The following is a 14,502-nucleotide window of genomic DNA, read 5'->3' as shown; positions in this document are numbered from 1 at the left end:
GGAGCCCAGCCGCGCGCCAGCCGCCGCCGAGGCCAACAAGACGCAGGAGCAGGCGGAACTGAAGCCGCGGAAAGGGCGGAAGGACAAAGGGAAGAGAAATAACGAGAACTCGGAGGTTATCACCCCGGGCCTCCCCCCTGCCCACGCCCAGGGTGAACCGTATGAGCACAATCGGGTGCACAAGCCCGACCGTGTGCATAACCCTGGGCATTCTCACGCTCACCCAGAGCACAGCGGGCACGACCCTGGTCACGGGCATCAGGACCGCGCGCCCGATGATGAAGGTGAGCTTCGGCACACGCGGAAGCGAGAAGCACCGCATGTCAAAAAAAGTGCAATGTATTCAGCTGCTAGTCACAAGGACCACGGTGAGGATGACCACCACCACGAGGTGAGTTCACGTTGTCGGACACCTCACGGTCACTGTAGTCTGCCTTAGCTCCTGCAGCGTTCTGAGTGAAGATGGAGATTGCTGGTGGAATAGTCAACTATAGTTTAACTTAATTCAGAGTTTACACAGGGACCGTCAGGTAACATTGCCGACAGAGGCATGGAGTAACCCAAATCTGTGTGACTTGTGTTCCTTTTATTCTCAGATCTGGGTTCCTCAATCCGTGTGTTTACACATAGGTACAAAACACATGACGGTGCACGCCTGTGATCCCAGCACATGGAAGGCAGAGGCAGGGAGGATCGCCATGAGTTTGGGGCCAGATGGGTATGCATAGCAAGACCCTGTCTCAAAAAACAGAAACCAAACCAGGCTAAACAGAACGTTCCTTATTTTAGCTCTTCATTTTACCATGTTCATATGAACTGACTAGTTCTCACTGCTACCATTAGCTGGTTTCTCGATACTTAAAAATGAACACTTTTTGTCATTCAGCCTGTCCTCTTGAGTTAGCAGAGTTTATTTTTCATAATGACTAAATTATCTGCTTAGCTGTTGAGCTGTCACATCATTGTTCTAGCGCCACAGCCAGCTGTTTGGTACCTGTGATGGGCTTCTCTGCTCTTTTACTCTGTGAAAAGTCCATGTAGCCAGGAGTGAGGTCTTTGCCCAGGCCTTTGACAGACTTGGGTGAACATGGACTTGTGTTAAGATGGAACTCCTGGGTGGTGAGGGGTCCTGTGCACCTTCCGAGTTTGCGTACTTCTGCACACTTTGCTTGTTTGATTGCTCCTACTCGATTTTTCAAACTACCTTAAGCACATTAATCTTTCTCTCATTAAAGGTGTATACCAACACACTTGTTCATTCTGATTTTGAACATTTTATTAGAGTTCAGGACAATGTGGAGTGTGTTTTGTTTGCGTGACTAGAGGAGCATCAACATCAAATGTGGAAAATAATCTTGCCTTTTGCTGTTTCTATCACTGTCACTGTCTAAGTAACAGTTTTTTATTTCTTCTCTGGGTAAGTTATCAACTGTTTTTTAGCAGATATGAACACTGATTTAAAAATACCTCAAATCTTAGTGTATTTCGGGTATGCATCTGTTACTCAGGTGCTGCCCCAGAGCCCTCTGTTACAGTACCGAGCTCCTGCTGTCCAGTTCACGTGTCAGGCCTGCGGGGGTCTGTGCCGTCAGACACACGACAGCGTCCCCGTGTGTCAGACAGCACTGGAAATGCTCTTCAAGCGCACTGGGTGGGGGGTTCGGCATGGTCATTAAGATCGGAGAAGAATCGTTTTGTGCCTTTGTAGGTTTTGATCTTATTTCTGCTGTTTAGTGGTTGTGTTTGCTTTAGTTTTGGGCCACAGACAAAATCAGTAGCCAGACACGTCAATAAACAAGCGTGCAGGCGCCATGAGTGTGTGGAGAGGGGCCAGGTCACCCCTTGCCTTCATAGTAGGTAATCCTCACCTCTGATGGTTGCACTTTTGCCCTTTGATTTGAAAGTACCAGGGGATGAAGCTGCCTTTTTGCGTCTTCCAGTTTGGTCTCCCTCAGTCACTTTTGGCTAGAGTTCTCCAGTACTGTATTCATCTTTTTTTTCTCAGTGGATTTTGTTGTCAGGCTGGACGTCGAACCCAGGATCTTCTGCATGCTAGGCAGGTGCTCAGGCTGTGAGTGCCTTCGCCAGTGAAAATGTCTGTGTTGCTGATTTGGAGTCATCAATGATTGCAGTTTGGTAGTGAAATTATTTTTCTCCTCATAGAATCTTAGTGCTATAGTTACGAATCATTATCTTTTGCACGTGGAAAATAATGATTAAAATCCATAAAATGTCTTGAGACTCTAGAGTCATGTAATTGAATGTATCCTATCATAAGTGCCTGTGTAAAGTTTCTGTGTTGGATACCTGTGTGTTACACATTATTTTCCAATAACAGGATAGTTTTATTATGCACGGATTCACGCATAACCTTCAGTCGTACTGGGTCTCCCTGCAGTGTTTGAATGGCACTCAGCTGCTGAAACACTTCGGGCACGGAGCCAACTCCCCCATCTCACCGACCCTGTTCACGTACCTGTGCCCCGCGCTGCTCTACCAGATCGACAGCAGGCTCTGCATCGAGCATTTTGACAGACTTTTAGTTGAAGATGTAAATAAGGAGAAGCACCTCATTCCTGAAGATAAGGCAAACATCGGGGCCTCGGGTAAGAAAGAAATTTGTTCCTTAAAGCACTGTGGTAACTGTACTTATCTTTTAAACTGTCATTCAGTTAGAAGGCAGCTCCAAGGTATTGGCTTTCGTTTGTGTTAAAACTTTTAATATGCCTTGAGCTGGTTTAGATACCCGCAAGGAAGACAGGAGACGCGCATCGCGTTCCTTGATGTCTTGTGGCTGCTGGAGTGTGGAGTGCTTTGTTGTGGATGGGGAGCTAGTTTAAGAGGGAAAGAAGTTTCAGAAACAGACCCTTGGTGCCCAAATGGAAAGAGTGGTGCCCCTCGTTGAAGTTATTTGCTGTGATGGGGATTTACTCTTTATCAGGGCTAGGGGCCTTGCGTGAAAAACAAAGATGATGAGACGCTTAAAGAAATGGAAAGGGAAACACGTGCAGTTGAACTGCAGAAGCGCCTGGAGAGCGCCAGTGAGGGCCTGCTCATGCGCTGTGAGCCCTGTGAGCGCTGGGGCTTCCCACACCCTGTTCCGGCTCGCTCCACAGGCTCCTCCTCGCAGTGTCCCCGCATTCCTCTGCGTAAGACCGCCTGCCTCTTCCCCAGCCTCACACGCGGTTCCTGCTCATTCTTTTTTTTTCTCTCTCATTGAGTTTATTGGTACATTTTAGGTACACAGTACAGTTACCTTCATCATTGCGGCTTGTACCTTTACATGACAGGGCTTGGTTCTCGTTTTTTCCCCATCCCTGCCCTCCCTTCACCTCCTCTTCTCCCCATTTAGGAACACTTTATTTCCATTTTTTCATTCATTCTTTTGATAGAATCTGGAGTCTTCTGCTTCTTTCTTCTTCGTTTCCTTTTTTCCTTCCTTGTATGATAGGCTCTGAAGTCCAGAGTCTTAAAATTCATTCAACTCCATCCACTCCTTCATAACTTCCGTTACTTATTTTTGAATTTTCAAAAATATTGGTAATAACTTCATTACCCTCCCTGCCTGTATTCCCCTTGCAAAACAACCGTAGCCCTTAAACAAGATTTATCTTTCTAAAACACGAATGTGGTTCTCTGGCATACACCTTGGTGACAGCTAATGCTTAGTGAGTGAGCTATTTTTATTTTATTTACTTGACAAGTACACCTTGCAGGCGCTGTGTTAAACTCACCCACGTCCCTGTCACACGTCTCGTGAGGCAGTGGTGGTGCTCTTCCTTGCAGCTCCCTGCTTCTCAGAGGCGCTGCCAGGAATCCAGTGCGTGTAGTTGACCGTTTTCCTCTCATGTGATGAATGTTTTATGTACAATTTTTCCCCACTAAATTTCAGGAAAAATCCCTATGGCTTTGTGATTCTTTGTCTTTAATAGATAAGGAGACTGAGGCTTGGAGAAGTTGAGGAACTTGCCCTAGTTCCCAAGCCGAGTGAGAGACCCCGTGGACCCGAGGGTTGTGTGTGAAGGCTCTCAGCCCTGTCCTCACTGCAGGCGAATCCGGCATGGCCTTGTGAGCTTTGCTGCCACGGTGCTGGTGTTTGCATCCGTGAGCGCTTGCCTGTGGGGATGTCGTGTGCCTGAGCAGCTTCCTCTCCTGCACGACTGCATCGAGCTGAATGGTGCAGCGTGCTGTCCTGCGTGTGGCGTGGGCCTTCCGTATGTGCGCCTGCTTGCTTCTGCCCGTGCTCACTTCCATTCATTCCTCTCTTCCGTCCTCTGCCCTGGATAATGGCTTTGCTGTCATTCGCTTCTTTCCGTGCAGCCCTGGCAGCCGCCCCTCTGGCCTGACTTGCCGCTGCCCTACCTGTCAGCTTTCCTTCCTTCCCCGACGCGCTGCCAGCTTCCTCCATTGCAGCACAGACCTTGGGGACGCTCAATAACTGGCTTAGCATGTTCTGGTTGGGCTTAGTTGCTTTGAGCTTTCGTCTCTTTATTCCTGGTGCCATAGGTAACGGCAGCTTCCCATAGAAAGTAGGCACTCATGCTTGATCAAGTGAGTAAGCTGCTGAACAGCAGTTTCCAAGCTTCCAGTTAGAACCCAGGGCCGCAGTGTGAACTCCCATCACCGCTGCTGCTGACACCGGTAGTAAAATGCCTTCAGAGCAAGTGGGCTTTCCACGAACTGCTTCACCATCCCAGAGACTGTCGGTGGGGTCACCCTGAGTTTGGAGTGATGAGCACAGCTCTGCTGGCGTTTGCCTCAGAAGTAGCAGCCCTAGAGGGCACTAACTAAAGTGCTACTCATGACTAAACTGAAAACTGTTCTAGTGAGGTAAAAGATTGAAAGGACGGAGTTTTTTTTTTAATATTTCATAGTGTAAGAATAAAATGGGCTTGTTTAGGGATATCAGATTCCAGAGTGTAAGAATTTTATCAGGAGAGAGATACTTAAAGCTTGAAAGAATACATTGCATATTGAAGGTTACATTTCCTAGGTACCTACATTTTACACTTTGGTTAATTTTTTTAATAGGAAAATAACCTTAGAAAACATAATTTAATTATTCTAGGCTGTACTTATTGGGTCCTTACCATGTGCTGAACTGAATACCTTTAAAAGGCCAAGGCTATTTCCTGTATTTATTCGTTCATTCGTGGGATTGGATAGTGCTGTGTTGCCCAGACTGGTGTCAAACTACTGGGCTCAGGCATTCCTCCTGCCTCAGCCCTCCTGAGAACTGAGGTGTGATGTGCACACTGCTGCACCTGGCTCATTGGATTTATTAAGCCCATGAGGTGGACACTTTTATTTCCCATTATTTCCCATCGGGTGAGGAAAAGGAGGCTTAGAGGTTGACAGACCTGTAGCATTGTAAGATTGAAAGTTACAGCTTAGTCACTTGGAAAAGCCTTAGAGGAAATTGGACTTGTTTTGAAAACAAGTACGTTACTAATAGTGAATATTGATTAGTGGTCTGCAGGTGGTTATTAGCATTGTCAGAAATGCAGCTTGAATTAATTATGGCCTGATAGATGCTAATAATTGTTAGCAAGAATGTCCTGCTGGTAATTATTTTTAATGACTGCTATACCATTAAAAAAGGTTAACTTGTTCTATATAAATCTCCCATAGTGACACAGTCACTACCTCATTAACTTAGCTCAAAGAGCACTGTAAACCAAATACGTTGTGTACTGTGCATGATGGAAACCAATTGCTTCCTGGGACTGGCTTGTTCAGTCGCAGGCTTGGCCTGCGCTTGGTTACCAGGGGTCCGGGAATAGGCCGCTAAGCAGTTTCTGCCAATTAAAATGCTGAAGCTGTGTGGAAAACTGCCATCTTGCACTTGGCTGGCACCAAGTTAATTAGGAAGTTTCCACAGATGAGCGCTGCTTCTTAACAGAACGCATTTTCTCTCTTGATGAGAAAGGGAGTTGGTGAATAACTGAGCTTGAAGACCTTTCACATTTTAAGAGACCTAATTTACAGAATAAGTGAAGCTTGTTTCAGACATTTAGTCTTTTTATCGCAGTGGTGTCTTGGGTACAAATAAAGGAAACATTCTCTGGTTGTGTTTAACAGCTTGCTTATTGTTAGCCTGGTATACCTTTTCAAAAGATACTTTTATGCTTTTTTGTTTTGTTGCAGTTTTGCTTTATATCAAATAAATTGTGATTGAAAAAGCAAGATATGCTTACAAATCAAAACAGTTTATTACCTTCCTTGTTTGTTTTCCAGTGCCTTGGAAGCCAGGAAATTTGGATAGTTTCTGAGCTTAAATTTCAATGTCTTATGTTCTAAAAACAAGTAACTAACATAAGTAATTTAAAGCATAAAAAATTCTAAACAGCTTCACACTTCTCATAGATCAAAAGGATGTTTTCCTTTATGAAGATTTACAAGTTGTTAGAAGAATTGACTGTCACATCTGTAGTGCCAGAGAGCTGAGATTATATTTTAAAATATTAAAAGTGAATAATTGAGAATAAGAAAACATCTTTTTGATAAGTGTATGAGGGAGTAGGAGAGCTATTTTGCTAATGAAACAATTGTCACAATAGTTGTAATCTATAGAAAAGCATCTGGATGTATTCTGATTTATTTCCTTACTCCTCAGGACTGGCAGGAATAAGTTATAATTCATCTTAAATAGGAAATAAATGTCTTGTGATAGTTTTGTATAGTTACAAGTTCATTTTGTTGTGCTTTTGTCTCTACTTCTAACTAGGTCAAGTTTGGAAAACCGACTAGATTTAGTATTCCTTCTTAACTTTCATATTTATACTTAATTTTTCTTATAGATATTCCTTTCTGTGAAACCACCTTAATGAGGTAAATACATGAGCGATTAAATAAAACATATGGCCAAGAATTCTCTGAAAATGTGATGATTTCATGGAGAAAACAGTGGTTTAGGTTCCACCGCCTGCCTTGTAAGCGCAAGCAAAGTCCCAAGTTCGATCCCTGGTACCTGAAAAAAAAAAATAAAGTTAGAAGACTTCTGGGTTAGGTTTTTTGTTGTTGTTGTTGTTTTTTTAATTCCTCAGTGCCGGGGATATAACCTGGGGCGTCACGCATACTCATCAGGGGCTCTGCCACTGAGCTATGTCCCCAGTCCTGGCCCAGTTTTGACTTTGCTATTCACCTTTTTGTACTGTGGTAAAATATAGGTATTATACAATAAGCTATTTGCACGTTTTTTTCCATTTTATTTCTGTGTTAAAATATATATCTTTTTGGGCAGGGGATTTAGCTCAGTGGTGTCACCGCCCACCTTGCAAGTGCAAGGTCCCCAGTTCAATTCCTAATACTAAAATATCTATATTTCTGTATATCTATAGATACAGATATCTTTTTCCCTCTTTTCCCTTTCAACTTATTTGTGTCTTTAATATGAAGTAAGTCTCTTGCATACAGCATACGGTTGAATCATATTTGTTTTTTTAATCCATTCTGTCATTTGACATTTGATCGGAGAGTTTAATTCATTAAAGAAATTAAGGAAAGATTTTTTTGTCATTTTGCTATTGTTTTCCATATATCTTAGAGCTTGTTTTTGTCCCTCATTTCTTGCATTACTGTCTTCTATTGTGTTTAGTTGATTTTTGTTGGTGAGACATGTTTAAATTCCTTTCGTATGTGTACATTCTGTGCTTTACTTTGTGGCTGTCATGGCCATTACCTTTAGTCTCCTAAAGCTATGACACACATTTATTTATGCTGTGGTCTGGCTCCAGTGACGCTCGTGAATTCTGCTCCTTCGTAGCTCCGTCCCAGCCCTTCCAGGTGTTGATGTGACAGAATTACATCCTTATATATTTTGTGCCTCTAAATATAACCTAGTAATTTTTTAAAAATGCATTAGTCTCTTAAATGAAGTAGAAAACACAGTGAAGAGTTACAGCAAAGCAAAGTTAAAATAGTACTTGGGCCCAGCGTTGAGCTCAGTTGTTCCACCACCTGCCTTGCAAGCCCAAGGACCCAAGTTTGATCCCTGGTACCCCCCACCCACCCACAGTACTAAAATAATACTAGCTTAGCTTGCAGGCTGATCTTTTATCTACTTTTGAATGTATGGATATGGTGGGGTCTCACTCTGTTGCCCCAGCACACGTTGAACTCCTGGGCACAAGTAATCCTGGCTCAGCTTCCTGAGTTGCTGGCACAGTAGCTGCTTACTGCCGTGCCAGCCAAGATGAATATTAAAAATATATATTAATGTTTTTAAATCACGTGGAAGGTAAAATAGTTGCAGATTATTACGATAGGCTTTCATAATTGCCCATGTATGTGCCTTTACTGAGACTTTTCCTCATGTGGTCTTGAGTCCTTTCTCTGTCAAGGACTCTGTTGGGTGTTTCTCACATGCAGTCCAGTGTGAGCTCTGATCAGCTGGGAGTATCTTAATTTCTCCAGCGCTTGTAAAGGACAGTTTGCCATATATAAAATTCTTGTTAGGTAGGGTGTTTTTTGTTTTTCTTGTAGGACTTTGAATATATCAGCCCACTGCCTTCTGACCTCCAGAGCTTCTCATAAGACCTTTTACCAATAACCCTTTTGAAGATTCCCTCATATGTGCTGAGTTGCTTTTTTTGGGAATTTAAAGAGTCCCTCTTTGGCTTCAAGAATTGCATCATACGTGTTTTGGTGTAGAGCTCTGCATTCATCTTATTGAGGTTTGTTTAGCTTGGCTGATGTTTCTATTCTGTTGTTCGTTAAACTTGGCAGGTCTTCATCCATTACTTCTAATACCCTTGCTGTCCCTTTCACGGCCCCTTCTCATGGGACCGGCAGTGTATATATGTTGGTCCACTTGATAATCAGGCAGTGCATTTTCTTCTCAACTCTTAATGAGCAGAGTTTTACAAATATGCAAATATATATCTATACTATGTAAAGCTAAATATGTATAAAATATTCCTGCTTGGCTCTGTTTGCATTGTGGGCATTAAACCCAGTGCCTGTGCATGCTAAGCCGATGCTCTGGCCACTTGCCCAGCTTGATAACATTGTTTCAGTATGGTCTTATATTTCAAAATGTAATAAGTTCAAAATTTTACGTGTGCTTCTGTATCAATATTTTACTAGCTTATTAAATTATGTTGTTTAAGTTGCTAATCCTCTCCAATGTATAATACATCAAATTTATGGTACCTACTATAAAGCGTATTGAGTTAGAAATTTAATTTCTGTCACAGTGTCTTAATGGTAAAGTCCAGAAATGAATGACAGAGTGCAATGTAACCCTAGTAAAAGAATCAGAATAGCAAGATTTATTCAACCTGATTTTTGCAAATGTAAGTTTTAATTTACTGACTGAACCTGGTTGAGTTTTCTTGGACATTGATTCAAGGAATAAACCAATACTTTTATTGGATAATTCTGGTGAGTAGTTCAAGTTTATATTTGGTCAAAATAACTCGAATTAGTAAATATTTATAACAGGATTATCAAACTGCTTACGTATCCAGTGTCCTTAGGGTTTTGTGTGCAGGTTAGCTCTGTCCACATGTTTACATCGTGAGTCTCCACAGTCATGTGTGTTCTCTCAGAGTATCTTGGAGTATGAATTACTGGCTTTCCCAAGTAATTCAGTATGTTTTTCTTTAATTCTTTATTGGTTCTTTATTTAATTCTTTATAGGTTGTTGCTTTGGGATAAATTGCTTCTAGATTGGATTCTTGCCAAACTAAGGAAAATGCCTGCATTTATAAAAGACAGAGTTACATATTTCTGTGTGAGGCACATTAGAATTTAGAGTGAAGTTGTTACCAACTCCCACTAAATGTTATTGGAGCCAAAAAGCTGTGTTACTTTGACCTGCCATTGTTGGCTAGTTGGATAGTAACTTTACTGGCTCTAGAACCCCATGTCCAAAATGTGGCCACCTACGTGATTTGTAATTCATTCTGAATTTTTATTTCTGGAATATAATTTCTTATATACAGTGTCAACATTAGACAAGGGAATCTCTCTCCTATCATTTGTTTCACTAATGGTAACGGTGTTTTTCTGGTGTGGGTTCCTTGGAAATTGAGTTCCTGCTCCTTTCTTGCCTCAAAAGTTTTGTGAGTATTTGAGTCACAGAATCCATTTCTTCCCATAGTAGTAGCTAGATCTTCATCCTTTTGATATGGGTTGTACATTTATACCTTCTTTTGCCTCCTTAGCTCCTGCATTGATCCGACAGCCACTGTCTGTTCAGAGGCAGATAAATTACGGAGCTTCCTCTGGTGATAAATAGCCACCTGTTGGGTCAATTCTGTGAGCTGCTTTAGTCAGTTTGCTATACTGTGTTAGTGCCATTGAGTAATGGATAAACATTGCTTTATTGATTGGTGAGTCATTTAGCATCATCTCCTTGCTAATCTACTTTTTGTTTTTGAAAATTTTAAATTACCCTGATGGAAAGAATGAATTTTCCTTTGTTCGCTTGTCAAAGATATAATATAAAATCTTTGAGCAGGGCCAGCGATTTAGCTCATTGATTCTGCCACCTGCCTCACAAGTGCAAGTTCCCGAGTTCGATCCCGAGTACCCCCCCAAAAAAAATGGTTCAGCAGATTTATAGTCCTTTTAGATTTGATTAGGAAAAATAATGTAAAACTTTTTAAAAAGTATCATTGAGTGAAATTTCTGTAGATTATAAAACATTTTAAAAAAGCAATTATATTTCTATTTTAGTGTAGTTTATAAGGAAAATACCCAGCCTTCAACACACTGGCATTTATTTCTAGAATCTTGAGTGCATACAAATGGCCTGGATAAAGAAATCCATGTAGAATTCCCATTCCCTATAATACCTGTGTGTCTTGGGTTATATTGTAAAAAGATTGCTCTTTTATTCTCAGTAAATTTTATAGTGGGATTTTTAAGAAGTGGTAAATCGTACAAAAAATGAAACTGGAGAAAAGGGAGTTAGAAACAGGTGTGGAGAAAAGAAATCAAGGAAGAGGACTGAATTAACCTTGTAGCAATAAAGCTACATATAAGAAGACTGTTTTGTTGCTTTCTCATATGAATATACTTTTCAGTTTTTTAAACTTTGTATTAGAAAGTCTTAAATTATGATACATTAGATACTTCGTTTAATGCTCACAGGAGAGTTCTATGTTCTTCAGACGGTTATTGCTATAAAGGCTATAATAAGCTCTTGACTGTGGACAGTAGGAAATTTTATTTAGATATAATTGTCCTAAATAGTAAGGGTAAGTGATGCCCCCTTTTTTCTGTTTAACTTACTTTCTAAAGTTGTGGTCCTTTGAAGATACTGTGTGTAACTACTGAGTTTCTTAATTTTTTTTAAGTGTTTGAGTTGGTTATATTTCATGTTTTTGTTTTTAAGCACAATAGTGCTATTAAATTTTGTTTTAATTTTTAAACACTTAAGCATAGCCTGGGTAAGATAATCTGCTCCATGACTCACTTAGCCTGTGTTTGCTTCCTGCGAACTTGGTATTGCACTGTCGTTCTAATGTGACTCTTACTTGTTTTCCTGCAGCGTGGATCTGTGGCATCATCTCTATCACTGTCATCAGCCTGCTCTCCTTGCTGGGCGTGATTTTGGTTCCCATCATTAATCAAGGCTGCTTCAAATTCCTTCTCACATTCCTTGTCGCGCTGGCTGTAGGAACCATGAGTGGAGATGCCCTCCTTCACCTGCTGCCTCATGTAAGAGACCTTTGCAGTCTTTACGGAGTTCAAGGGACGAGCATTTGGTGGGTCGGTTAGCATCATCTCCTCGCTGATCAGCTTCTCCTTGTTTTTGAAAATTCTAAGCTATCCTGATGAAGAGATGAATTTTTCTTCAGTGACAAGCTGCAGCATTACTAATGTAGTAGTATTTGTATCGTTTTGTTTGCAAACAGGATGAAGTTTTTTTTTTCATTTCATAGTTTTAATAGCAATATTTCTTAATACATTGAACCATTAGGTTTTTCAGGGCAGTGTGACACACGAAGAAAGCCTTGAGAAGAAATGTGGAGGGGGTGCTGTAATGACCGTGCGATAGCTAGGAAATCACAGCAGTGTGCGAGTTGGTGGACTTTGCTTATTTCCACTAAGTATTTGGTATTTAAGTGGTCGAGTCTGTTTCGTGTCAAAGCCCCTCCCCATTGTTCCTTCTGACTGGAATCTTTCTTACAGTATCTCCCCCAGAGGCATTCGAGTTTGTAATCTTTGTTTGACCCAGCAATGCAGTAGGCTTTGCAAGTGACTGAGTAAATTAAATGGAACACTCCTCTCTTTAAATGGCAGTGTGTAGAAGAGCAGTTTGAATGTTTAAAATTGTTCCCCTGGGGCTTCACTCCTGTGTGGGGTCTAGGACTGTTGGTTCCCATACTAGTTGACGGTTTCCCAGAGGCTGAGGGAGTAGTGGAGTCAAGGACAGGGAGTGGTAGATCTGTGTGGTCGGTCTTGGCTTAGACTTGCTTAGGGGAAATAGATTCCAGGGTGTGTTGCACAGCGGGTGGCCGTAGATAAGGGCCATTACTATTTAGTTTTTAAGAAGCTACAAGAAGGGATTTCACATGTTTCCACCACGAAGAAATGATAAATGTGTGAGGAGGGAGAGATGCTGGCCTAGATTGGAACATTGTATAAGGTGCACATAATTGAAATATTACACCACAGCTCATACACATGTACAATTTTATGTCAGTTTAAAAAGAGAAAAATAAAATGTCAAAACAAGATGAAAAACTAAGTTATTTTTCTGTGTTTTCTAGAAGATTATAATCTCAATTTGAAATAGTGTTTCAGTTGCTCATTTAGAAGCATTCTTTTCGTTGTGATAGTCACAGGGTGGACACGAGCATGGCCATCACCACGCGCATGGCCATGGGCACGGACATTCTCACGCACACGAGGCAGAGGGCTTTTTAGGGGAGTACGACGCGGTGCTGAAGGGCCTCGTCGCTCTAGGAGGCATTTACGTACTGTTCATCATCGAGCACTGCATCAGAATGTTTAAGCACTACAAGCAACAAAGGGTAAGCATTTTCTCATTATTTAATTTTCTGAGATGCAGTGATTAGAGTTTGTGAGGATAGATTATGATCAGCATCTGATTACAAAATAAGAGAGCTTGTCTGTATTTTGCAAAGCTCTTCTGAGTCAGTTTCTGTACGATTTCATAGATCCCTTGATTTTATCATCATAGTAATCTTATTTCATTTGCAGTTGAGTATTAGGTTCAGCAAAGCTACAAACTTGCCCAAGTCTTAGAAGTAAGCCATGTGTAGGATTCTAACTCGTTTGATTCTACTATGTCATATGCGTGGAGATTGCAATGACAGTAAATAGAGAATAAAATTCAAAGGAATAAGCTTTAGGTTTTGAAGCTTTGTGTCCTTACACTTTTAAATAAGAAGTATTACATCTGTCTCACACGTTTCACTTTGGTTGCTTTTTACTGCACACAGTACTAACTTTGAAGTAGATGAGAATCTCTCAGTTCAGTATTTTAAAAAGTATACGCATTTAGGTCGAGTGTTCATCTGGTTAGATCCTGTGGTTGACTTCTAAAACTTTTTTCTCACCCATTTTGCGAACAATTTTATGTAAAAAGTTAATTTGCCTCCAAGAAGTGTGAACAAGGGAATGTTAATTATAATTTGTTGTGGCTAAAGATTTTATAATGATGTCTGATTTTTTTTTTTTTCAGGGAAAACAGAAGTGGTTCATCAAGCAGAGCACAGAAGAGTCAACTATTGGAAGAAAGCTTTCAGATCACAAGTTAAACAACACACCAGACGCTGACTGGCTCCAACTCAAGCCTCTTGCTGGTACTCAACAGTTCTGCCTAGAGAGGACCTTCTAAGACATAGAAATTGAAATGTTGCTTTTAAACTGGGCTGTTTGAGATTTCTTGCCTTTGTGATTTCCCTGATAGTAGTTTCTAACATGTTTTTCCTTGAATGTGTGTCTTCATTATGATTTTGTTGATTTTAATAAATTTCAGCCTTATTTATGCTGGACTATGGGGAAAGAAACATTTTGTAGTTCTAGTTTATAGGAAAAAAATAGAAGTAAAACAAAAAATGCCTTTCCAGTTAGTAAACTTAGTGTCTTTCTCACTGAAAGTGTACAAAGTCTTGGTCCTTCCATACGTATTGGTTTCCTAAGGAAACTTACCTTTGCACCTAAAAGAGAATATCCTGGCCTTGGATATAAACTCTGCATAAGCATCCATGCATTCTGGTGCCCGATAAACATAATGAGGAACTTAGGGTTTTCAGGGACACAGAAGTGTTTTTAATGTAACTTTTCTCACTTTCTGTTATAATGTGTTCCTCAAATGTAGCAGTGATTTTCTGCACAAAAGGGCCTATCTATAGAACTCAGCCTCAGAACACAGTTGGGAAGTATCAAGAGATCAAAAACAAATAACTGGAAAACTGGGCAAAAGGCTGCCCTTCATGTTTCAGAAACTGCTTATCACATGTCACCTCTTGCATGGGCTCTGAGCTTCATCCGAGCCATGACCTCTTTTTTTTTTTTTTT

General features: G+C 41.0%; 1 protein-coding gene across 1 annotated transcript in view; it reads left to right on the top strand.

Annotated features, from left to right (window-relative positions):
* Positions 1-14,502, top strand: part of Slc39a10 (solute carrier family 39 member 10) — a 31,663-nt gene that overhangs the window by 664 nt on the left and 16,497 nt on the right. Inside the window, exons 2-6 of the mRNA XM_033756282.1 lie at positions 5-391; positions 2,399-2,606; positions 11,501-11,670; positions 12,795-12,989; positions 13,664-13,784. Of these exons, the coding sequence (XP_033612173.1) occupies positions 5-391; positions 2,399-2,606; positions 11,501-11,670; positions 12,795-12,989; positions 13,664-13,784 (1,081 nt within the window). The remainder of the gene's footprint in view (positions 1-4; positions 392-2,398; positions 2,607-11,500; positions 11,671-12,794; positions 12,990-13,663; positions 13,785-14,502) is intronic.

The sequence above is a fragment of the Fukomys damarensis genome, unplaced genomic scaffold (assembly GCF_012274545.1).
Source record: "Fukomys damarensis isolate Sample0158 unplaced genomic scaffold, DMR_v1.0_HiC HiC_scaffold_26, whole genome shotgun sequence".
Taxonomy (NCBI): domain Eukaryota; kingdom Metazoa; phylum Chordata; class Mammalia; order Rodentia; family Bathyergidae; genus Fukomys; species Fukomys damarensis.
Note: the sequence above shows the minus strand (reverse complement) of the source record. Positions and strands in the feature narration are given on the sequence as shown.